Source organism: Schistocerca americana, chromosome 5 (assembly GCF_021461395.2).
Source record: "Schistocerca americana isolate TAMUIC-IGC-003095 chromosome 5, iqSchAmer2.1, whole genome shotgun sequence".
Lineage (NCBI taxonomy): Eukaryota > Metazoa > Arthropoda > Insecta > Orthoptera > Acrididae > Schistocerca > Schistocerca americana.
The window spans coordinates 540,580,953-540,607,272 of NC_060123.1; the positions used below are offsets into that span (position 1 = coordinate 540,580,953).

General features: G+C 41.6%; 1 protein-coding gene across 3 annotated transcripts in view; it reads right to left on the reverse strand.

Moving 5' to 3' along the window:
• LOC124615503 (lachesin-like) overlaps positions 1-26,054 on the reverse strand; it is an 878,988-nt gene extending 852,934 nt beyond the window's left edge. For all 3 annotated transcript variants that reach the window (XM_047143457.1, XM_047143456.1, XM_047143458.1), the window contains exon 1: positions 25,563-26,054. In XM_047143457.1, coding sequence (XP_046999413.1) covers positions 25,563-25,647 — 85 coding nt within the window. In that variant the 5' untranslated portion in view covers positions 25,648-26,054. The remainder of the gene's footprint in view (positions 1-25,562) is intronic.
• Between the last annotated feature and the right edge of the window lie 266 nt (positions 26,055-26,320).

Here is a 26,320-nt window from a genome sequence, read left to right on the forward strand (position 1 = left end):
AGAGTCCTGTTGCAGTATCCAAATGCCCAGCCAGCATTACTAATGCATATTTCCTGGATATCATTATATTGATTGAGAAATAGGCAGTGAAAGTTCCTGCAACAACACGATCGATACCCTTTAATATGTTTGTCCAGTCGGAGGTTTATTTTCATATGTTACTACATAGACGTAGCTGAGACCTTACTTTGCTTTACTTCCGCATTTCATAATGCTAGAAATATTAGTAATAACATAGTGGTTGCGTTCTGGCACACTAAAAAGTGGCGTCATTAGTGCTAGGAGTTTGTCTTTATTTGCCCGCGTCTGCGTCAGTCGGGATCGACCGACCACCTTTCCATCCTCTGCGTGTGGCATCACTTGGGTGTGGTATAGAGAGGCATAGTATCACAAGAGGAGGTGGTATACTTCGAAAAGGCCGGATGATGCTGAAATATTTCAGCTAGATTACTTCATGGTTAGACAGTGATTCCGAAATCAGATTCTGGATTGTAATGTGTACCCAGGAGCATAGACTCAGATGACAATATAGTATTGATGAAGAGTAGGCTGAAGATTAAGACACTAGTCAGGAAGAATCAATACGCAAATAAGTGGGATACGGAAGTACTAAGGAATGACGAGACATGCTTGAAGTTCTCTAACGCTATAGATACAGCAATAGGGAATAGCGCAGTAGGCAGTACAGTTGAAGAGGAATGGACGTCTCTAAAACGGGCCATCACAGAAGTTTGGAAGGAAAACATAGGTACAAAGAAGGTAGCTGCGAAGAAACCATGGGTAACAGAAGAAACACTTCAGTTGATTGATGAAAGGAGGAAGTACAAACATGTTCCGGGAAAATCAGGAAAACAGAAATACAAGTCGCTGAGGAATGAAATAAATAGGAAGTGCAGGGAAGCTAAGACGAAATGGCTGCAGGAAAAATGTGAAGACATCGAAAAAGATATGATTGTCGGAAGGACAGACTCAGCATACAGGAAAGTCAAAACAACCTTTGGTGACATTAAAAGCTACGGTCGTAACATTAAGAGTTCAACGGGAATTCAACTGTTAAATGCAGAAGAGAGAGCGGATAGGTGGAAAGAATATATTGAAAGCCTCTGTGAGGGGGAAGATTTGTCTGATGTGATAGAAAAAGAAGCAGGAGTCGATTTAGAAGAGATAAGGGATCCAGTATTAGAATCAGAATTTAAAAGAACATTGGAGGACTCAATATCAAATAAGCAGAGGGATAGTTAACATTCCATCAGAATTTCTAAAATCATCGGGGGAAGTGGCAAAGACACGACTATTCACGTTGGTTAGTAGAGTGTATGAGTCGGGCGACATACCATCTGACTTTTCGGAAAAGCATCATAAAAACAATTCCGAAAAAGGCAAGAGCTGACAAGTGCGAAAATTATCGCACAATCTGCTTAACAGCTCAAGCATTAACGTTTCTTACAAGACTAATATACTGAAAAATGGAAAACAAATTAAAGATTTCCTAGATAACGATCAGTTTGGCTTCATGGAAGGTAAAGAGCACGCTAGATGCAATTATGACGTTACGATTAATAATCGAAGCAAGACTAAAAAAAATCAAGACAAGTCAATAGGTTTTGTCGACCTGGAAAAAGCGTTCGACAATATGAAATGGAGCAAGATGTTCGAAATTCTGAAAAAAGTAGGGATAAGCTATAGGGAAAGATGGGTCATATACAATATGTACAACAGTCAAGAGACTGGACGACCAAGAACGAAGTGCACGTATTAAGAGGGGTTTAAGAGAAGGCTCTAGCCTTTCGCCCCTACTGTTCAATCTGTACATCGAGGAAGCAACGGTGGAAATAAAGGAAATGTTCAGCAGTAGAATTAAAATTCACGGTGAAAGGATATCAATGATGCGAATCACTGATGACATTGCTATCTTGAGTGAAAGTGAAGAAGAATTACATGATCTGAACGGAATGAGTACAGAGTACGGATTGAGAGTAAATCGGACAAAGACGAAGGCAATGAGAAGTAGTAGAACTGAGAACAGCGTGAAACGTAACGTCAGGTTTGATGGTCACGAAGTAGATGAAGTTAAGGAATTCTGCTACCTAGGCGGTAAAATAACCAATGACGGACGGAACAAGGAGGGCATCAAAAGCAGACTAGCAATGGCGAAAAGGGTATTGCTGGCCACGAGGAGTCTACTAATATCAAGTATCGGCCGTAATTTGAGTAAGAAATTTCTGAGAATGTACGTCTGGAGTACAGCATTGTGTGGCAGTGAAACACATGGACTTTGGGAAAAGAGGAATAGAAGAAAATCGAAGCAGTTGAGTAGTGATGTTACAGACGAATGTTGAAATTTGGGTGGACTGATAAGAGAAAGAATGAGGAAGTTCTGCGCGAAATAGGAGAGGAAAGGAATATGTGGAAAACATAAGAAGAAGGGACAGGATGATAGGACTTCTGTTAAAACACGAGGGAATGACTTCCTTGGTACTACAGGGAACTGCAGGAGAAGAATTCGTTGCGGGCCGCATCAAACCAGTCAGAAGACCGACGAAAAAAAAAAAAAAAAAAAGAAAAGAAATCGGTCAGCAGACCGATCTATCGGCCATTGTCGAATTTATCGGCCTTGGAGATTAACTTCTGACTCAAGTAGCTCCTCAACTGACATCACGAGGCTGATTCCACCCTGTTCCGGTTCTGTCAGCAAGAAAAAAAAATGGTTCAAATGGCTCTGAGCACTATGGGACTTAACATCTATGGTCATCAGTCCCCTAGAACTTAGAACTACTTAAACCTAACTAACCTAAGGACATCACACACGTCCATGCCCGAGGCAGGATTCGAACCTGCGACCGTAGCAGTCGCGCGGCTCCGGACTGAGCGCCTATAACCGCTAGACCACCGCGGCCGGCAGCAAGAAAAAATTCCTGTAATTAATTAACCGTAAATGAAAGGGGGACATTACAATTTTTAAAATTACTTACCGAGTTATTACTTCATTACCAACATAGTAAACGACGGCGATGTATGTGGTGCTAAGCAACTGTTAAAATGTGCACTTCAGAAAATGTGTATGATTTACATAACAATTGTTCAGCATTCTTTCCTTTTGAAGACAGTTACTTTCAAATTTATAAATGTTTTATGTAAATAAATGATACTTACGTGACATGAGATACAGATTCATACAACCTAAAATTTGTGTTGTTTCAACCTGGACGGTTCTCAGGTGACCGTGTCTTAGAGAGTGCTGAGTTCAGATAGTTCTTGCTGATAACGGAGCACATGCTGTTGACGAACACATTAATGTGGTGGGAAACATTAGCCTTCTGAAGATTGGTCTGACAGCCAGAAGCCAGCTAAACCATTGAAATAAAGCATTTTAAAAGTTTTTTGTGGCTGGTTGCGTCACTCACGAGCAATCATTAACGAACGCAGAGTTCATGCAATGCAGCATGGATGAAATAATATTAATCATTTTGCTGAAACTTCCTGACGAATTTGAACTTTATTGGGAATCGAATCGTTGTTCATTCGTGGGCGACGCTCGTTGCTTAAATATTTTGATGGGGGAAGCGCGAACTTGTAGCTTGCCTATATATGACTGAATACAACAGCACTGCCATCTATATGGGAAATTTCTTTAGTCGCCATTCAGTGACCACGCTGAGGTGACCGGTGACTAAGATCGTGCGGAGTGTTTTGGTATAACAGTTTCACTAGCAAAGTAGCGAAACTGTTCACTTTACATAAGCACGTCGCGATTTGTTTGGCTCTTCGCCACCTGTCAGCTGAGGAAGTTTAATGAACGTAGCCTGTAGCGGAAGTTAAAGCATTTCTTAACACCCATAGCTGTGGTACTTTATGTATATCTTGAAGCATTATTAACCGTGCAGCACAATGTGAACATACGTGAATTTATTTAATTACTCGTACTACAATACTGAACGATAAATTTGTGTAGTTACACGTTACGTATGACGCAGGGTCGATAGTGCAACCGATCTCCTAATATCAAACATATCCTAAATATACGTACATATCCATCTGCATTTAGAGTTGCATCTACACTTGTGGTGTTTGGTGGAGAGTACTTATTGTACGACTGTCACCTTCCACGTTTCCACTTCTAGTCACGAATGGTACGGGAGAAGTAGGATTGCCAGCAAGCCTCCGTGTAGGCTCGGCTCTCTATGTCTTTGACTTCGTGGTCTTTTCGCGATATGTATGTTGGAGAAACTAACATATTTGATGGCACTTCTAGGAACGCATGCTCTCGGAACTTATACAATACCTCACATGGTGATACAGAACGCCAGTATTCCAGCGTGTGCCACAAGGGTTGGTTGATCATTCCTGTGTCACTTACGCGCTTACTAAATGAACCTTCCTAAAGTCCCATCTGGTAATCATCCCATATTGATGAGCAATATTCAAGCATTCGTCGAATGAGTGTTTTGTAAACTACTTCCTTTGTTTATGGGACACATTTCTTGAGGTTTCTTCCAATGAATCTCATTCTGACATCTGCCATAACCGCAGTTAATTTTATGTGATCGATCCACTTCGAATCGCTCCGTATGCTTACAACTATACATTTTACGGAAGTAACTGCTTCCAGTGATTTTTCTGCAATTGCTAAATCATGCAATAAAGGGGCAGACACTGAAAAATAACAAAGCATCAGGAGAAGACCAAGTCATCGCAGAATTATAGAAAAATGCAGGAAAACTCAAAGAAATTATAGATGCAAAACTCAAAGAAATTATGGATGAAATCAGGAAAATTGTAAAAATCCCCACAGTTTGGAAGACAGCAGTCATACATCTTCTGTACTAAAAAGGAAGTGAAACAGACCCCAGCAACTACCGTGGAATCTCTTTATTGTCAATAACATACAAAATTCTGTCTAAAGCTCTACTAAACCGAGCAGAATCTCAGCTGGATTCAAAACTAGGCGAATACTAAGGTGGATTCAGGAAAGGTCGATCATGCGTAGAACAAATCCTTAACTTGAAAAACTCGATGAAATATTTGCTTATCACTTTCAAACAAAAGCTATGTCATCACGTTTGTCGACTTTAAAGAAGCATATGACAGTATAGACCGAGAATCCATTTTTGAAGTGTTGTAGAATTTGGACTAGAACAAAAGACAACAAACATAATAAAAGGAACACTCACGGACACCAAATCCCACGTAAAATTTATGGGAGAATTGAGAATAGAACTTGAAATAGACACCGGAGTACGACTGTCCCCAATGCTCTTCAACTGTGCTCTTCAAAAAGTTGTTCGAGAATGGAGAAAGGCAGGTGCACACAGACTGGGACCAAAACGTAAGGGAATGGAATGAGACTGTTTAGCATTTGCTGACGGCATGGCACTGATAGCCCAAGACATTACCGATGCATAGTAACAGCTAGAATTATTACAAGAGCAGGCAGCTAAAATAGGATTAGAAATTTCATTTGAAAAATCAAAATTTATGACTGACATCAAGGATGCAGCTTCTGATCTCAAAATAGGGTAATAACTACATCTCTCGAGTAAAAGAAATTAAATATTTAGGTGAATGGATTGCAGAAAATTGTAATGAAAAGAAATCTGTCATATGAAGAGTCCAGTTTCAGTTAGCAAAAAACGTTTACAACAAAAAGAGTCTCTCGTGGAATTGCAAAATACGACACTACACAACAGTAATTAAACCCGAAGCTCTCTACGCATGTGAGACACTAAATCTTCAACACAGAACTCTAAAAGGGGAATTAGAAGTGAAAGAACGTAAAATAATGAGGAAAATCCTAGGACCAAGAACTAAAGATGGCGTGCATGATCCAAAACCCAATGCAGAAAAATATTGAAATATCTCCAAAATAACAGACACAATGCGCATGAGAAGAATCCAATTCATGGGGCATTTAGAAAGAATGGACTCAAACAGGTTAACGCACAGAATCCATATATTTTTAAAGAACAAAACTACATGACCGAACTGGTACTAACAGACGGAAAAATACATGAGAGAATTAGGGTCTCCAAATCTACATGACAGAAATGAAATTAGAAAAATCACAAACACTCGGCTTTTTGAGAAGAAGACAGAAAAACTAAACCGACATACGTGGTCCACGCAACGATTGCTAACCCATTCGTTGCGTATGATGGAATACTGGGCGAAAAGGAAGGTTAACAATTATTGATTGCGCGTGGTCCTAAGTGATCCATCCGCGAAGAAGAAGAAGAAGAAGAAAGGGTCTTTCAGCCGATGTGCTCGCAATACGCTACAATTCTCGACGTTGAGGGTGAATTGCTAGTCCTTACATCTAGCGTCGATTCTCCGCAGGTCTTCCTGCATTCCGCAAAACTTTTCTTTCGCTGCTTCTTCTCCGTATATAACAGCATCGTCAGCTAAAGGCCTCATGGAATTTCCGTCGTTATATACTAGGTCATTTATATATATTGTGGAAAGTAATGTTCCTATGACACTGACTCCTCTCCGTTAAGAATAACGTGCTGTGTTGTGTTTGCTAGAAAGTATTCTTTCGAATCGCACTGCTGCTCAGATATTCACGATCGTGTACAGACGGCACTATAAGAGTATTACTTAGTAGTAACGTGAGACCACTGCTTCATATAGTAATCCTAGCATGTATTCCGCTAAAGTTATGGAGAAGAAAGTAAGAGAAGGAGCGTAACACTTACTAGGTGCTCCTATACAAGTTCCTGAATCACTAGCTTTTGTAGCCGCACATATATTTTCGTGTTATCCGACAACACAGTTTTCTTAAAGTTTCGTTGACGCCAGTAGCCATAATCGTTAAAGGCAAGTGAGATATTGTATACGTGAGATGCAGCCTGAAGACGGGTGCTGTTGCAGATGCAAATCGTATTGAGGCTATTTTACGTCTCACGACGTTCCACAATGTACATCACATGTCTATTATTTAAATACGCTTTAAAATGGTAGAAGCTCTCAAAGCATTAATATGCTGGTCCAGACTAATGGATAAGTAACAGGCTATTACAAATGATTGAAGCGATTGCATAAATTCACTGTAGCTCCATTCATTGACATATGGTCACGACACACTACAGATACGTAGAAAAACTCATAAAGTTTTGTTCGGCTGAAGCCGCACTTCAGGTTTCTGCCGCCAGAGCGCTCGAGAGCGCAGTGAGACAAAATGGCGACAGGAGCCGAGAAAGCGTATGTCGTGCTGGAAATGCACTCACATCAGTCAGTCATAACAGTGCAACGACACTTCAGGACGAAGTTCAACAAAGATCCACCAACTGCTAACTCCATTCGGCGATGGTATGCGCAGTTTAAAGCTTCTGGATGCCTCTGTAAGGGGAAATCAACGGGTCGGCCTGCAGTGAGCGAAGAAACGGTTGAACGCGTGCGGGCAAGTTTCACGCGTAGCGCGCGGAAGTCGACGAATAAAGCAAGCAGGGAGCTAAACGTACCACAGCCGACGGTTTGGAAAATCTTACGGAAAAGGCTAAAGCAGATGCCTTACCGTTTACAATTGCTACAAGCGCTGACACCCGATGACAAAGTCAAACGCTTTGAATTTTCGGCGCGGTTGCAACAGCTCATGGAAGAGGATGCGTTCAGTGCGAAACTTGTTTTCAGTGATGAAGCAACATTTTTTCTTAATGGTGAAGTGAACAGACATAATGTGCGAATCTGGGCGGTAGAGAATCCTCACGCATTCGTGCAGCAAATTCGCAATTCACCAAAATTTAACGTGTTTTGGGCAATCTCACGGTTTAAAGTTTACGGCCCCTTTTTTCTTCTGCGAAAAAAACGTTACAGGACACGTGTATCTGGACATGCTGGAAAATTGGCTCATGCCACAACTGGAGACCGACAGCGCCGACTTCATCTTTCAGCAGGATGGTGCTCCACCGCACTTCCATCATGATGTTCGGCATTTATTAAACAGGAGATTGGAAAACCGATGGATCGGTCGTGGTGGAGATCATGATCAGCAATTCATGTCATGGCCTCCACGCTCTCCCGACTTAACCCCATGCGATTTTTTTCTGTGGAGTTATGTGAAAGATACAGTGTTTAAACCTCCTCTACCAAGAAACGTGCCAGAACTGCGAGATCGCATCAACAATGCTTTCGAACTCATTGATAGGGACATGCTGCGCCGAGTGTGGGAGGAACTGGATTATCGCCTTGATGTCTGCTGAATCACTAAAGGGGCACATATCGAACATTTGTGAATGCCTAAAAAAACTTTTTGAGTATTTGTATGTGTGTGCAAAGCATTGTGAAAATATCTCAAATAATAAAGTTATTGTAGAGCTGTGAAATCGCTTCAATCATTTGTAATAACGCTGTAGCTCCTGGACTTCTTTAACTCCAGAAAGAACATTCCAGAATTTACAAGAGCCTAGAATTGGGAAAAAGTGTCTTCGGTTTAATAATTCAAGTCCGTGACTGTTGATCGGAAAATAACCAAAAAGAAAAGAAAAAAACTTAAGTTGACAGCAGTGTTTGCCTTTAATAATGTTTTACAAATAAACTGATGACCTCAGATGTTAAGTCCCATAGTGCTCAGAGCCATTTGAACCATTTGTATTAGTACGCGATTGTATTTGGACCTTAAAATGTATTTCTGTACTGTAAGCTAGCCCCAATTGACTGTAGAGCTATTATTGTGCTTTTCTACAAGCCGATGGTGTGCGAATTCGAAGGTAGGGGAATACAGACTGATAACGGTAACTGATAAAGTAGGATTGGTTGGTTGGTTAGTTTCGAGGCGGGGTGATGGTGGTGGTGGTGGGGGGCGGGGGGGGGGGGGGGAGGACCTAACAACGAGGTCATCGGTCCATCGGATTAGAGGGGAAGGATGGGGAAGGAAATCGGCCGTGCCCTTTCAAGGCAATGATCCCAGCATTCGCCAGAAGGATTTAGGGAAATCACGGAAAACCTAAATCAGGATCTTCGTTGATCCATTATGGGTCGTGGGACGAAGGCTGGCATGAACTTCTTGATGCAATAATTTAATAACAGCCGTATGATTTGTAGAAGTTTACTTTATTTTATTAACTTCTATGTGCTATCAGTTTTGGCATTACATTGATGCCATCTTCAGGCCCTACTCATCATAGTCGTAAAATCGCTGTACACGGGAGGAGCCATATAACTGGATCCGTGAATCAATCGTCCTGCAACAGCTCTTGGTGGCCAGGGGACAGACTAAAAAAAAAAATCAGGATGGCCGGACGTGGCTTAGAACCATAGTCCTTCCCAATGAGAGTCCAGTGTGCTAACCACTGCGACACCTCGTTCGGTAATACAGACTGAGGTTGTGCATTTGTGTAGTTGGAAAATGTATTCAGTTGTTAATGGTCGTTTAAGGAATGTGAATGTGTGTTCACATAGGTCTGCATTGGTTCCCACTATTGCTCGAAACTCTCCTGCATGTCGTTACTCCAAAGTCTGAGCAAGAGCTGCGCCTTATGTTTTCTTCCGTCAGGGCGCAAGAACACACCAGTATCAGTACTGCTAGTCCTTGCTACTGAACTGACGGAATTTTAATGGAGCTTGTCACAGCGTAACAATCAGTTTCAGAATCGTAAAGCTGTCGCGCTGTAATATGCCTCGACGAATAGGTTAATTCAGCAATCTCACTAGTTTTTTTTTTTTTTTTTTTGTGTGTAGGTGTATTGAAACTGAACTGGAAAATGGGTTTCCTGGCATTCACAACGGTACTATTTTGTGAAAAACTGATACAGCGACGTGTAAAAATACAGGTCAATCCTCACAACTAGCCACTGTTAGTAATGTCATTTATTAATGGCAAAGAGCGATCTTGTGTTTTCAGAACCGACAGGTGTCAGCGCGAAAGGCGAGGTTTCGGGTTTGAGTGTTGATCCTGCACATAGTTTTAACCTGCGAGGAAGTTTCACAGACGCTCATTCCGGCACAGAGTGAAAAACCCACTCTCGAAGTTGTACGTTTTCTTTGTAACAGGTTACATTACATTCATATTAGTAACAAATATGAAAATTTGTAATGCCACTGGATATTATTATCGTTCCTTAACCCAACAGATACAAAAGAGCGAAAAACATTAATTTACATGTTTTTCGTATAACACATAAGGTTACCGTACGTGTGTATCCATTCAAAATAACTCGAGTTCAGCACTGCGATCCATCGAAGTGTGTTCTAGATTTTTCTTTCCTCCTTTATTGCATTTTACCGTAACGCTGTTCAAATGGTTCAAATGGCTCTGAGCACTATGCGACTTAACTTCTGAGGTCATCAGTCGCCTAGAACTTAGAACTAAGTAAACCTAACTAACCTAAGGACATCACACAGATCCATGCCCGAGGCAGGATTCGAACCTGCGACCGTAGCGGTCGCTCGGTTCCAGATGTAGCGCCTAGAACCGCACGGCCACTCTTGCCGGCTCGTAACGGCGTTATCAAGATCATGAAGAACATACAATTCACAAAAACGAGGGGAATATGCTGTAACAGGCAACTCTGCCAGAGTTGATCGGTCGCATTTCTTTGTCAAAATAAATCTCGGTAGACGGACTGAGCAAAGAAAATGCATTACCTAAACTGACATAATTGTTTATTAATAGATACAAATACTTGAGGACAGTATTAAATATCTGCTGGTCGAAACGAAGTTTTTCTGAAGACATACGAATGATTTTGGAAGTCATGCGATAAACGTAGCTAATTACTGCAACTTTACAATAATATGTACAGAAAGTTACTTATGTTGGTACTCTGTGTTACCTACATAAACATGAAGAAAAGCTGTTGACAGCACTCTCTCTTAACAATACCGCAGAAAATGACAGGTCTGTTGCTTCTGCTACTAACCAAGTGCAATTTTTATTTATACTCCCCTTAGGCTTTTAGAGCGATTAGCGTTCCATTTTCGAGAAGATGTTCGGGTCCATTAGGTTTATAAACAATAATCTGTCGCGTCTAGCTAAACAATTCGACAGTACCGACGAAAGTGGAATACGTTGATTTAGTCTATCGGCAGACAGTTGTGCGCAAAGCTGGTGATGTTCTTGCAGTATTTGCATGATGTTCTTGAGAAGTAACGATTAGACACACAAGACAGACAAACGCGGCCAAGTAAACAGGAAAGCCTGCAAGCAAATACAGTACAGCAGTGCAAAATGGAGAAACACTTGTTTCAAAGCGTATTACACTGAAAAATTGTACCACGTGAAAGAAAGGTGTAAAAATTTATATATGGTCCACAAGAATTTGAATAAATAGTTTCAGGTTTTCATAAAAGCCAGCCGCGGTGGCAGAGCGGTTCTAGACGCTTCAGTCCGGAACCACGCGGCTGCTACGGTCGCAGGTTCGAATCCTGCCTCGGACACAGATGTGTGTGATGTCCGTAGGTTAGTTAGGTTTAAGTAGTTCTAAGTTCTTGGCCACTGATGACCTCAGAAGTTAAGTCGCATAGTGCTCAGAGCCATTTGAACCATTTAACCTAAGTACATCACACACATCCTTGCCCGAGGCAGGATTCAAACCTCCGACCGTAGCGGTCGCGCGGTTCCAGATTGAAGAGCCTAGAACCGCTCGGCCACAGCGACCGGCAAACAATGGTGGATTTCTGTCGAGGGGTGAATGTTTTTGTGCGCCTTTTATCTACGTACTGTACGTGGAAATGAGTTACCGTATTTGATTTTCTACTGGCGGATAAAATATTCAAATAATTTACGGGAATGTGTGAGTTGAAGTCTTCGACAACCGCCGATGCCTCGACAGGTGTACACCCTGTCATTTTCAAGGCAATAATGCAGCAAGGAAGCGCAAGGAGACCTTATAAACATAGATGGACCTTCTCTGAAATTCTGTGTGGGATCCTCCTCTTTCGCCTGTCAAAAAACAGAGGATCAGAGTTAATGTTATCGCAGCTATTGGTAATTTATATGCACTATCGATAACTTCTGACGTCGCCCATCATTGGTTGTGTCGTGGCGCTAGTGACGAATATCTTCACAATTCTAAGTTGTAAACTCTCCTCGCACAGCGCTCCCTTGCTGCCTCTGTGACTTAAGGGGGGTTAGGATGTCAAACGGGCTGACTTGGAGCAGGAGAGGCACCACTGAACATTTTAATTTCAACTGTCTATACTTTTACAAATAAATTCATAAAACTTTGTCAGCATGACCAGGAAGGATTCAGAATTCACACTCTTAGCAGTGGAAGTTCGAAAACGTTCAAAATAATTTTTTTTTACTTGTGAACTTTCTTCATTTCATTCACTTACTAATGGCAGCATTTGTTGCTGTAGGTACACTTTTCTTCATAAGTAAGAGAGATGGTTCGATGAATTTTGCACAGCGTACAAACCATACTTAAAGGCGTATGAAATTCTTGAATTATCCAAATCTATTAAAAACTGTGGTAAAAATTAAGGTAATTAACTATAAAATTTGTAATAAGTTTCCTTTAATTTACGTCTATGGTCACAATCTTTTCTGTTTAACAGATTACCGGTTTCGGTCTTTAATGACCATCATCAGATCTGTCTCATAAAAACAAACTTATTATATATACGGGTCACTGTGTTTTTTCGCGACGATGTCGCAGCTTATAAAATTTGTGTTTTTTCTAAACATAAAGTTTAAAATATAACAGTTCATTCGTTTTTTCATAAATTAAAAAAATTCTAGAGTTTCATACACCTGTGGGTATGGTATGTATGCTGTGCAAAATTCATCGAAGAATCTCTCCAACTTATGAAGAAAAGTGTACCTATAGCAACAAATGCAGCCATTAGTAAGTGAAACAATGATGAAATTTCGCATGTTCAAATGGTTCAAATGGCTCTGAGCACTATGGGACTCAACTGCTGTGGTCATAAGTCCCCTAGAACTTAGAACTACTTAAACCTAACTAACCTAAGGACAGCACACAACACCCAGCCATCACGAGGCAGAGAAAATCCCTGACCCCGCCGGGAATCGAACCCGGGAACCCGGGCGTGGGAAGCGAGAACGCTACCGCACGACCACGAGATGCGGGCGAAATTTCGCATGTAAAAAATTTTATTTTGTTATTGTTGTGGCGTAACAAGACAGCTACGCCACACTGAAGTAGCCGAAAGGCACGCGTAATCTCACGCAGGCTTGATAGAGGTCTGAAACAGGATACGTAATGAATGGTAGCAAGAAAAGTACGTAGCTGCTTTAATACTTAACTTTTAATCCTTGTTGTATACATCGTTCTTCTTGTTGAGACATTTCATACGATAACTATCAAACTATGTAAGGCTAATGGCGCCTTGCTAGGTCGTAGCCATGAACTTAGCTGAAGGCTATTCTAACTATCTCTCGGCAATTGAGAGAAAGGCTTCGTCAGTGTAGTCGCTAGCAAAGTCGTCGTGCAACTGGGGCGAGTGCTAGTCCGTATCTCGAGACCTGCCTTGTGGTGGCGCTCGGTCTGCGATCACACAGTGGCGACACGCCGGTCCGACATGTACTAAATGGACCGCGGCCGATTTAAGCTACCACCTAGCAAGTGTGGTGTCTGGCGGTGACACCACAGTTATGTTTTCGAACTTCCACTGCAATGGGTGTGAATCCTGAATCCTTCCTGGTGATGCTGACAAAGTTTGATGAATTTACTTGTAAAAGTATAGACACCGGAAATTAAATTGTCCTGTGATGCCTCTCCTGCTCCAAGTCGGCCCGTTTGACGTCCTACCCCCTTCAAAGTGACACTGTGTGCGCCTGTCGCAGTATCGGCGGTTGCCGGAATCGTCACGCAGCTGCATTCTGGCAAGTTATTTGAATAACCAATGTCTTTAACGTGCCAAATGTTTCTAACGCGGAGTTGGAAAGTGTGCGGAGTTGAGAACCATTAACGTGTCGAGGGGTAAGTACCTTTGTTGGTTCCCTTTGTTTCTAACCGTACAAGAAGAGCAAGAGCAACAGACAGGGGGCTTAGAGCAGTCGGCGCAGGGCGGCCGGATTATTGTAATTACGCGCTGGCAGAGAGGCGATAGCGGCCGCGTGCCGTCGCCGGCTGCGGCGCGCATTGTCCGCCACAATGGCTGGCTGCGCTCCGCAGCGTGGGCGGCGGCGCCGTCGCCGAGGCCCGCCAGCGTGTCCGGCGCCGCCCCCGAGTCGTTTCTTCCGCGGTCGGGGCTTTGGAGCTCGGCGTGCCGCCGGCTGCCGCGCCTTCACTTGTCTGACAGCCGCGGGCCGGCGCTCCCTGCGCATCTGCGGCCCAGGGCAGCTGCCGCGTGGGGGCGCTGCGCTGTTTCTTTACAAACTGGTGGCGCAAAGTACGTCCTTCGTATCTGACTGTGACTAAAGCGGAGTTAATGAACGAAATTTTCCGAAATTCCTTCACCAGGGAAGACGAATGGAATATTGCAGAATTTGAAACACGAACAGCTGCTAGCAAGAGTTTCTTAGAAGTAGATACCTTAGGGGTTGCGAAGCAACTCAAATCGCTTGATACGGGCAAGTCTTCAGGCCCAGATTGTATACCGATTATGTTCCTTTCAGATTACGCTGATACAATAGCTCCCTACTTAGCAATCATATACAACCGCTCGCTCACCGATAGATCTGTACTTACAGATTGGAAAATTGCGCAGGTCGCACCAGTATTTAAGAATGGTAGTAGGAGTAATCCATCAAACTACAGACCTATATCATTGACGTCGGTTTGCAGTAGGGTTTTGGAGCATACACTGTATTCAAACATTATGAATCACCTCGAAGGGAACGATCTATTGATACGTAATCAGCATGGTTTCAGAAAGCATCGTTCTCGTGCAACGCAGCTAGCTCTTTATTCGCACGAAGTAATGGCCGATATCGACAGGGGATCTCAAGTTGATTCCGTATTTCTAGATTTCCGGAAAGCTTTTGACACCGCTCCTCACAAGCGACTTCTAATCAAGCTGCGGGCCTATGGGGTATCGTCTCAATTGTGCGACTGGGTTCGTGATTTCCTGTCAGGAAGGTCGCAGTTCGTAGTAACAGACGACAAATCATCGAGTAAAACTGAAGTGATATCAGGTGTTCCCCAGGGAAGCGTCCTGGGACCTCTGCTGTTCCTGATCTATGTAAATGACCTGGGTGACAATCTGAGCAGTTCTCTTAGGTTCTTCGCAGATGATGCTGAAATTTACCGTCTAGTAAGGTCATCCGAAGACCAGTATCAGTTGCAAAGCGATTTAGAAGAGATTGCTGTATGGTGTGGCAGGTGGCAGTTGACGCTAAATAACGAAAAGTGTGAGGTGATCCACATGAGTTCCAAAAGAAATCCGTTGGAATTCGATTACTCGATAAATAGTACAATTCTCAAGGCTGTCAATTCAACTAAGTACCTGGGTGTTAAAATTACGAACAACTTCAATTGGAAAGACCACATAGATAATATTGTGGGAAAGGCGAACCAAAGGTTGCGTTTCATTGGCAGGAAACTTAGAAGATGCAACAAGTCCACTAAAGAGACAGCTTACACTACACTTGTTCGGCCTCTGTCACAATATTGCTGCGCGGTGTGGGATCCTGACCAGGTGGGATTGGCGGAGGACATCGAAAGGGTGCAAAAAAGGGCAGCTCGTTTTGTATTATCACGTAATAGGGGAGAGAGTGTGGCAGATGTGATACGCGAGTTGGGATGGAACTCATTAAAACAAAGACGTTTTTCGTCGCGGCGAGATCTATTTATGAAATTTCGGTCACCAACTTTCTCTTCCGAATGCGAAAATATTTTGTTGAGCCCAACCTACATAGGTAGGAATGATCGTCAAAATAAAATAAGAGAAATCAGAGCTCGAACAGAAAGGTTTAAGTGTTCGTTTTTCCCGCGCGCTGTTCGGGAGTGGAATGGCAGAAAGATAGTATGATTGTGGTTCGATGAACCCTCTGCCAAGCACTTAAATGTGAATTGCAGAGTAATAATGTAGATGTAGATGTCGACCTGGTCCGGTTCGAGAATACGAGGGCATGTTGAAAAGTAGTGCCTCCGAATTATTAATGTGAAAACCCTTAAATCCTTTAAAATAAAACAAATATTATTAATGTGGTATCACAGCCCTCTGCCACTAGAGTGCTCCGAACTGAAGCGTGTAACGTGGCGGTGGTTAGCGTAGCTACATCGGTGCGTGAGGAACAGTCTGACAATGTTACACCACACGCGAGTCCTGACACCTCTGCCACAAGCCGACACTTCGATTATCCTCCACTCCGCCTTCAGGCCACGAGTGGCCTACCGGGACCATCCGACCGCCGTGTCATCCTCAGTAGAGGATGCCGATAGGAGGGGCGTGGGGTCAGCACAACGCTCTCCCGGCCGTTACGATGGCATTCTTGACCGAAGCCGCTACTATTCGTTCGAGTAGCTCCTCAGTTGGCATCACGAGGCTCAGTGCACCACGAAAAATGGCAACAGCGCATGGCGGCCTGGATGGTCACCCATCCAAGTGCCGACCACGCCCGACAGCGCTCAACTTCCGTGATCTCACGGGAACCGGCGTATCCACTGCGGCAATTATCCTCCACACAGTCTCAAATTTTCCCCATCGAATTTCACTTTTCCAAAACTTAAACAACACCTTCAAGGGTTACACTTTGATAGTGATAAACCTGTACAAACAGGAGAGAGGTTGTGGCTCCCTCAGCAAAGTCAAACATTCTACACTGACGACATCAACAAACTGGTCTCTCATTGGGAGCAGTGCATTTGTCGCCAGGGTGGTTATGTTCATAAATGAACATGTAAACATGAAAAATAACGGTGTCGAAAGTTAATAACGTTTGTTTTGCTTTTACAGCTTTGAGTGTTTTCAGATAAAAAATTTCCACGTATTAGTTTTCAGCACGCCATCTAAGTTTTCCAGACGAGTGACACATCATTTTGGGCCTCCATTTCCCTCCCCTCCCCCCTCCCCCCGCACGGTCACCCGATCACCAACTACCAACGCTACCTCTTTCCGCGAGCCAGCCATTCGCGACTACTATATTGGTCATTTCTTATATATCACGCTACTTTCGCTTTTCATGTTACACCATCCATGTGTCGAGTGTAATAATGAATAATTTCGCTAATAATATTCAAGTTGAGCAATGTAATTGTTCTATGGGCCACTTTTGAGTATGTGTGTAGGTGTAACCAGTGTCTTAACCGGATTTCAGACGATGGAGCAAAGTGCGCTGAGTTGACGACCATCTTCATATAGTTTTTCACTGTTTGTGGAATGTGAGGTGAAACAACTTTCATAGCCTTAGCTTGATTTCAATTTTCTATCTCTCCTTTTCGCCGGGCGTCGTGACCGAGCGGTTCTAGGAGCTTCAGTCCGGAACCGCGCTGCTACGGTCGCAGGTTCGAATCCTGCCTCGGACATGGATGTGTGTGATATCCTTAGGTTAGTTAGGTTTAAGTAGTTCTAAGTCTGGCGGACTGATGACCTCAGATGTTAAGTCCCATAGTGATCAGAGCCATTTGAACCTTCCTTTTCATTTTCGATAGTACGCATGATATAGTGTCACTTTTCTTCAAACTTTTTCGTCAGTTTGAGGTGTACTATGGAAAATGGGTTTCCGGAATCAAGAGTTGACATCACACTGTGTCGGCTGCGGCACGTCTTTCTGTGTCACGGTAAGAAGTTTATTCCTCATGACTGAGCATTAACGAAGCGCTCCGAGTTTTCCTGTCAAGAGCAGCTGCAATTTTCTAGTCTAAATGCCCTAACGTCAGTAATATCCAGCTAGAAGCAACTTACTTATGTCATCAATAGAAGAGACTATTCTCCGTAGCTGCATGGTGGCCATCGCGGTTTTCTCACGGTGAACTTGCTTTGATTATTGGTGGCCGCACCACGTTAAAGATGACACCCAAGCACTGAAACGATTTCAGATGGAAATATTTCCACAAAACGGTGAGCTGCACGAAGTTTACTATTTTCATTCTACAAACATTCTAATAAAAGTTTTATTTTTGCAGATACAGGGTAGTACAATTAACAGCGAAAACTGTACAATTTCTTGTGAAGGGTTCATTCTCCTCAGTCAGCCTTAAATACAGGCGATTTTTAACTTTTTTTTGAAAAGACTAATGAAACAGTCAAGGTCAATCTTTTTGCAGATTGTTTATTCAAACTTCGACATCATTTTCTGATTTTTTAAAACAGAATTCAGTCATTACTGAGCCCCTCCCCCATCCGAGGAGTTAAAGTTGTTCTGTGCAAAATGAGGTGTGTCCATTACGGAACTCTTGCAGTCTGCAGATATTATCTGGAAACAGCAAGAAAATAAATAAATAAATAAATAAATAAAAAATAAAATAAAATAAATTCTTAGTCTGTTGGATGTTGTGCACGGGATACTAACAGTTTTTTAAATTTGACAAAATAATAAAACGACTGGCGTGTGAAACAAAGAAGCAGTTCCGTCGCGTGTTTTTAGTCACTATTTTTTTAAGTAACTGATGAATAAATTAAAATAAAACAAATTAGACTCTCACTCTTTGCGAATGTGCCCGGCGACTAACTCAGGCAAATTTGAGAAAGATATGTCTGTTAGTGTGCCACCAGTCCATTCCGTCAGCTTGAAATGCGCTGTCTCTCAAGCTGACGGAATGATTTGCTGGCACAGTAATAGACACATCTTTCTGAAATCTGCCTGAATTACTCGTCGGGCGTATCCCAAGGAGTGATAGTACAATTTCTTTTATTTTAGTTTATTCATCAGCTACTGCAAAAGAGACTTGACCAAAAACACAGGACAGAACTATATCTTTGTTTCAAAGTCCGTCGTTTCATTATTTAATAAAATTTCAAAAGAAGTGTGTTATTACTCCGAGAACAATATCCTATAGCTAAAAAAAAATTGTCTTCTGATTTCAGATATGATACGCAGACTGGAGGATGTCCATATGGAAACATCTCAAATTGTACAGAGTCACTTTAAGTCCTCGGGTGGAGGTGGGACTTGTTGATAACTGAATTTCTTTTAAAAAAATAGGAAATTGTGTCCAAGAATCAATAAACAATCCGTAGAAAGATTTATGATGATTGCTTCATCAGCTTTTCAAAAAAAAAAAAAAAATGTATAAAGCCCTTCTTTAAAGACTAACAGAGAGCTACAGTGCATTTGTAATCGCTATTTGTGAAACTGTAATGGAATATATATTTATAAAATTATACAATAATATATGTAGATTAGTCCTAAAACTTGTCGTTAATTTCCTTTCTGTGACGTTACAATGAATTAATTCCCACATTCAGATGTCATATACGAAGTAAATCAACAAAATTCGTAGGTATGCTATAAGTGTTTTCTAAATGTGTATGTGTTCTTCTGTAATTCTTCACATACCCCACCATTATTTCTAAAACTGCAATTAAGCATTCAGTTCCTATAGATCGGCGTTTCTGTAGTGTTTATATCGCAGTCAACGTCTACACATGTAATCACAAGTCCTGATTTTCAAGATGTGACTTCGAAGTGTTCACTGGCACTCTATATATGCCATAAAAGGCTTCTGACTAAGTATATTATTATTGCTTCCAAACTGGAAGTATTAAACAGATGAATCACGAGAAAAATATTAGTTCCAACAAGACGCACCAAGGCCAGAAAATTAGCAAGTATTGAAAATCATAAAAGAAATAATGAGTGGTATCTCTTGGACAAGATGGATGACAATGGACTGACAAAATGAAGCTTCGAGTGTCTCTGGGAAATGAAATTGCTAACAATCGGGATTCGAGAAGTTAGTAAAGATTTAAAAATACGCAATGTGAAAGAAGAAGCAACAGAGAAAGATATTTACAAAAGGAACGTGCTAAATTGAAAATGTTTCCGAGGTGAAAACGGTAGCAAAATAAGTACTAAGTCCAAAGAAAGATGTGTAAGAACAATGGAGGAAAAGAAAATAACAAATGACAAGTAACTCAAACTATCACGTGTTCCCCAGGTGGTCGAGATGAAACGGAAAAAAAAAAATAGATATATGTTACGTTCAATAACTTGTGATTTTAGGTCTTTCTTTCGCAGATGTGCAGTGAATATGATATTTTCGCCCAGAGCCTGATGTTACTATACACTCACGTTATTAACAGATATTTCGTCATGGACTGTCCGTTCGTGACTGCAAACGAGTCGCAATATTTTATTTTTCTGATTCAGTCGAACGTTTTTCGGCGCTGCAGCTCAAGTTTCAACGACTACGTTTACGCTTTTGGGTGTTACGTCTGCTTCAGTTTATGAACTGGCAGTAAACGGCCGACAGGTCACACGAACAGTAACATGACAAGTGTCGCTTTCTGAGTCGTTCATCTTTAGAAGACCTAAAAACGAAGATGAAAAAGAAAAATGTAGGTAGTTTAATAATAAATTATAGCATGAAACCAACTTCTAAACGCAACCACGAATATTCAGATAACCTACGTGTGTCGATTTTATTATTTTGTTTTTGTTATTTGCTTTTCTAGTGTTGTATTTTCTTCTGCTATCCTCATGTTTCTCTTTTTCCTTTTCTGTTTAATCAGATTTTCTGATGACACACCTCGAAGCCTAAACCGAACGTAACACGCTTTTGTTTCACCTGACCTAAAATGAGGTGAAGATTTCGTCAACCAGCACTACTACATTGCGACTTTTGAACTAACTTACCGTGCCAATCATCGGAGAACTTACGTCTTAAAATTGACTTTGAATCACAGTGCAACTCGGTATTTTTCATATTAACGAACACTGACAGAAGTAGTAGATGACAGACAAAAATCTGTAGACCGCGCGGAAATCGAAGCCGAGATCTTCAGTTCCATAGTCTGGCACTTAATCACTTAGCTACCGCGAAACTGCAAGACTGAATTTCAAAATTGAAAAAAAGTTATAAAGTAGTCATAACTCTTAAGACAGTAAGCGTTGTCCACGTAATATTTTTATTTCTTCGCTGTTGAAAGCGACGACTTTCGTTTATTGCTGTGTTACAAACCGAAGCAGATATGACGACCAAAAAAGTCAATGCATTCGCTGGAAACGGAGCGTTTTGGACTGCGTAACTCGCAGGAAATGGCCGGAAGCCTGAAATGACCCATATACCATTTACAGTAAATCGTGTAGAACTTTCTGTAAAAGAAGAATGCAAGTACGGAATAACCAAATTTGTTGAGAGAGACCTCATCTTACATTTAGATATTTTTATGGTTTCGTTACAATTATTATTGTTAACATACATCAGAAATGCGTAAGTACTAAGATACGGAACGGACAGTCTTGAAAAGAACTTGTAAGATGAACATAAAGAAAAGTGATTGATTGTAGGCAATTAAATCAGGGGCAGCTGAGGGAATTATAAGAAATGGGCCACTGTAAGTAGTAGGTGAGTTTTTCTATTTGAGCTGCAAAATAACTGATGATGTTCGACGCAACGAGGCTATAAACGCCACGTTCACAATAACAAGAAAACCTTCCTTCAAAAGAGAAATTTGGTAATATCGAACATAAACTTGAATGGTAGGAAGTCTATACAGAAGGTATTCAGCTGGAATGTATGATACGTGAACGACGAAAATTTCATAGAAGAAAAAATGGTTTTGAAATATGATGAAACAGGGGTCTGGTGGAAATTAGACAGGTAGATCGAATAATTAGTTAGGAGGTAAGGAATCTAAGTGGGGAGAAAATGAATTTAAGGCACAACGTGACTAAAAACAGGGATAGGTTGACAGGACACGTCTCGAGGCGTCAGTGAATCAATCGTTCACTTGGCAATGAAGGGGATAGTATGAGAGCTACGAATTGTAGAGTGAGACCAAGTCTTAAACTCAGTTAGGCTCGAATGTATGTAAGTTGCAGTAGTTACGTAGAGTTGAAAAGGGCTTCTAACAATAGACTGGCATAGAGAGCTGCATTAAAGTGGTCTTAGGACTGAAGAAGCACACTGGGTGTCAAGTGCCCCAAAGAAAGAAGAAAACAATGTATGAATCAACCAAATGCAAATTAATCCAAGGCGAATCAGGATGTTTCATGCCACACAGCCGTACCTGCTGATCGGTACGAGCCCAGTAATTTCACAGAGGTGCCTACTTCAAACCTAAGTATCTGTGCTTTCGACATCTAGCTGGGTAATATTGTACCAACATTACTGATACGTATCAATCATTTGTTTTTACAACAGTGTAACTGATAAAGGAACGCGAAGATGCGTTTAATCTCTGAGTAATGTTTGAGGTTCAACTGCTTTGCTCCTCTTTTTCTCAGCACACGAGCGAAAACGAGGTCGTCGCGTTTCGTGCACCTTTTATTGTTTTTTAAACGCAGCGTCTAGCAAATAGGCCGTCATAGCACTGCACGTGTAATATCTTTGGGTACAATACTGCCACCTATACTTGAACATAGTTATGGTACCATTGAGGTACCTAAGGTAAGTGCTGTAGATACTGTAACTACTATCGTGGATGTGGGTACTTAAGTTTTACTCTCATCTTTTGATGGAATATCCTTTGTTGCAGTAGGAGGATGGTATATCAGTAATTTAATGTGGAGAACTCACAATTCATATAAATAATGTGACAGAAAATTTGACCAAGCTTCAAAGAACAAATATGGAACACATACACATAGACGACATAATAAAATATTCAGTTGTTCATTCCTGGTATTAGTAAGTATAATACTCAAATTTTAACCTACTGTAGAATAAACATTGTGCGTCTTCACAGGATTCAATGAATGTGCAGTTTCATTTTATTTAAAAACGAAACTGAATGCGAAACGGAACTATACTACTCATTTCCACAGACGGATAACTATTTTTTTGTGAAAACAGGTTTGTTAATATCGGGAACGTAACTTGATATTTCATTTACGTACTTCCGCGGTCATCGAGCTTCCTATTTTTAAGCACAAATACAATTATCTGGACGAATAAAATTTATAAAAATCTTTTTAATATTTTTTACACAAACCTATGTTACACTACCACCACACGACAGACAAGAGTGCGACAAATGAACTGCAGTGAAGCGTCACGATTTCTCATACGGGAGTTGGGGCTATGTCCTTTAGGAAAACGGTTGGGACAGAGGAAATAGCTGCTCGTCAATCAACAGGATGCAGTAATAAGTTTCCTGAAAGAAAAAAAAAGACTTCGCTCCGTATTCAACATCGCTGAAACGTTTATGATACGACGATAGTGTGGGTTCCAGGATGGATTCCCTTAACTAAATAACCCACTTCAGCGATTGGATTAGGAGACAGGTCGGGAGAAAGTGACTCGGCCACTAACAGTAAAAAGCAATGGGCCTCTTCCACCCTATCAGATCGGATCTTTCCGCACAGTTCCCTTGGTCCTTGCTTATCTTCCTGCGCCGAGGTAATTTCAGCGCAGCCCGGGAACAGTAGAGGGTAATGAGAAACCTGACAGATTGCCCGATCAGGTCGCAACGACGCATATGAGCAGTTTACAACCTGGACGGCGACTATTTGAAATTGTTTCTAACAGTCGATACTGTGCGTCGTTCCCATAAAACAATATTTTACTTCAAAAGTGAACAACAGCGAAAAAGTTTTTATATCTGCGTTTCGAGTTCTTTCATAAAAGAGAAAGTAATGGGGGTACAGAACAGAACTTACTAATTTTTCTTTTGAGTTAACAAGTAAGACAGCATAACAACAAACGTAACCCACCGCTGGGTAATTCAAAATTCATATGTACAAAAAATTATATTGATGTAGAATGCTTTGTTCGAATAACACGTAATTGTTGCAATTCGAATTTTCTTCACCATCATTCATAAAAAATTGTAAACTTTTATACAAGGAGTGTCCTTACGACACTTGTTTCTCTTTGTCTTGACCGAATGCAACGACGGATATAACGGAAAAGCGAAGAAGACGAACAATGCAGACGTCTAGCTAATAAATGTCCAACTCAGCATAATTTGATTCACTTCATTTCTCTTAAAAATAAGAAAGAAAGAAACTTAGTGTCCTCTTTAGAATAAATATTCTGATTGTGACGTTATGGGGTGGTGGGGTAATATATAATGAGAACCTAGCCATAAAAATCTGCATATTACGTTCAAGTTCCCTGTAACTCAAACATGTGCCAAGTTGTCTTGTCGTCTTACTTTCCCTTGCTTACTTCTCGGTTGCAAAGAAAATTTTGTTCTGCTACGATCAGTGTAGTATTACTTATGTGAGGTCTTTTATGATTAAAGCATTAAAACTAAACACTTTCTCCGGAGTCAAAGATAGACACATTTGGTATTACGAAAATATTCATCAAAGTCGAAAAATAGACTATGTGGCAGAGAACAGGCATTCATTTCGCGAGAGATAAGAAAGAAACCAAATTAAGTGCTGTCATATTCCACTGTCTCATCTAACAGTGTTATCGTACATTAAACAACAATAGTATTTCAAATAAATGTAATGCCATAGACACCGAATTAATTTGCAGTATTGTTTCTCGAACTTACATGTCATTAACGTTATAGAGAAGATTTTTTGAGAGATAACATTCTACTCTGTGAAACACTTTTGAATATCTAGTAGCTGTAACGAATTTCTGTATATTATTCAAGACAAACGCAGTAGATATCGATATGCTAGTAGTATACATGATCAGCTGTTTAAGGTAGCTCCTTCAATATTGATTCCTCTTTCAACAGTCTCAGTCATATAGAACGCTGATAGCTGAACATTCCGCTTTTCTCAATGAAAGGTGGGTGTATGTACGACGGATTTAACTTAAAGACCTGCCCCAGACACAGCTTTTTTTCGTGAGATGCCACAGTGATATTTCTTATAAGAAAACTTTCAGTCTTTCGTCACAAAAAACTATAAGGATGTTTAGCTTTGCTTGGATAATAAAGTACTCCCTAATCCGGTGACACCTTTCGCCACCAAGACGGATGGCCCCGTGGCAACTAACCGTAGACCAAATGTACAGATATTTCCGCGTAGCAAGAAATTTAGTTATTTATCACATGGGAAGAGGTGAAAACAATTTTGTTTCGACCACAAACTTGTGTTAGGCTACCCGTTTTTCACCCTAAAAAAAAAAAAAACCTTGTTTGCAGGATAAATTATAGGAATCGGTTCCTTTATTTTCGTTTCAGTTATGTGAGCCGCCCATACAACTTGATACGTACGTAATGTCACAGACACGTCCCTAAGACGTTATCATTCATTGTAGCATATGTCACGACTCTTACACTTGGGTGGCATAAAAGACAGTGGTTTGCTGATGTAATCTGTAACCTGTATCGTTGTAATTTATTTGCGAAATTTGAAATTTTAGTAAAAATAACAGACGACTAGTTTTGAAATGTGTGATCAGCCATGCATGGTACCTCTAAAGTTCAATCTTGGCCTTATAAATAAACGTGTGTATGTTGCATGCCAACCGCTTAAAAATCGCTGTCATCAACAAAACAGGTACATATGGAAGGTAGGTTCACGTCATAAAGTGGTTTGACAAAAGATCCTTCCGGGTCATGACGTATGGCACTGCAGACACCAATTGTCCCCTTCAGAGCATGGGACAATGATGAGGGGATAGCATTGTTGAAACAAAACTCACCCCTCGAACCGATGGCACCTCTCGCCCACACGACGGCCGACATCGTGGCGACAAACTGTAGGATGACTGCTGCAGATATTCCCATATCGGCAAGAATTTGTTGGCAAGTTTATTTTTTTATAAAAATAGCGTCAATAAATGGCGCTTCAAGTTCTTCTCAGTACTGAAATTGTCACTGAGTGTGGGAAAGTATCTCAATCTTCACGGTAAAAGTGTCAAATACTTGTCTAAGAAAAGGGGGCGGTGCTCCTAAGGGCAGCGAATTTCTGTCGGAGGGTGGTTGCCACACTACCCGCTGCTGGTAAGGCGGCCAGCGACCGCAGCTGCCATAGCTGACGAGACCAGTAGCCGGACGGCAACACGCACGCACGCAGTGCCGTATACAGAGCGCGTCCCGGAGATTGCAGCGCCGATGACTTTCCGGGAGACCCGACCTAGCGGCAGGAAGCGCGCAGAGCGACTGAGGAGGCTCGTCCGTTCCTTCCGGGGAGCGCGCCAAACTGGCCGCCGGACGCGACGGCGCATGCGCCGCGAGCGGAGAGCCTGGTGCCGGCACCGCGCATGCGCGGCGCACTAGCCAGTTCAAGGCACCCCCTTGCGGCGGCCTTCTAAATCTGCAGCAGCGCAACAGCAGCGGCGGCGGCAGCAGCAACCGGCCGCTTGGGTTGGCACCCTTAATGACTGCCCCATTAAGTCCGATTCGCTGCGAATGCTAAGGTCGCGCAGATTGCTCGCCGTTAGCGCCTAATTGAATATGG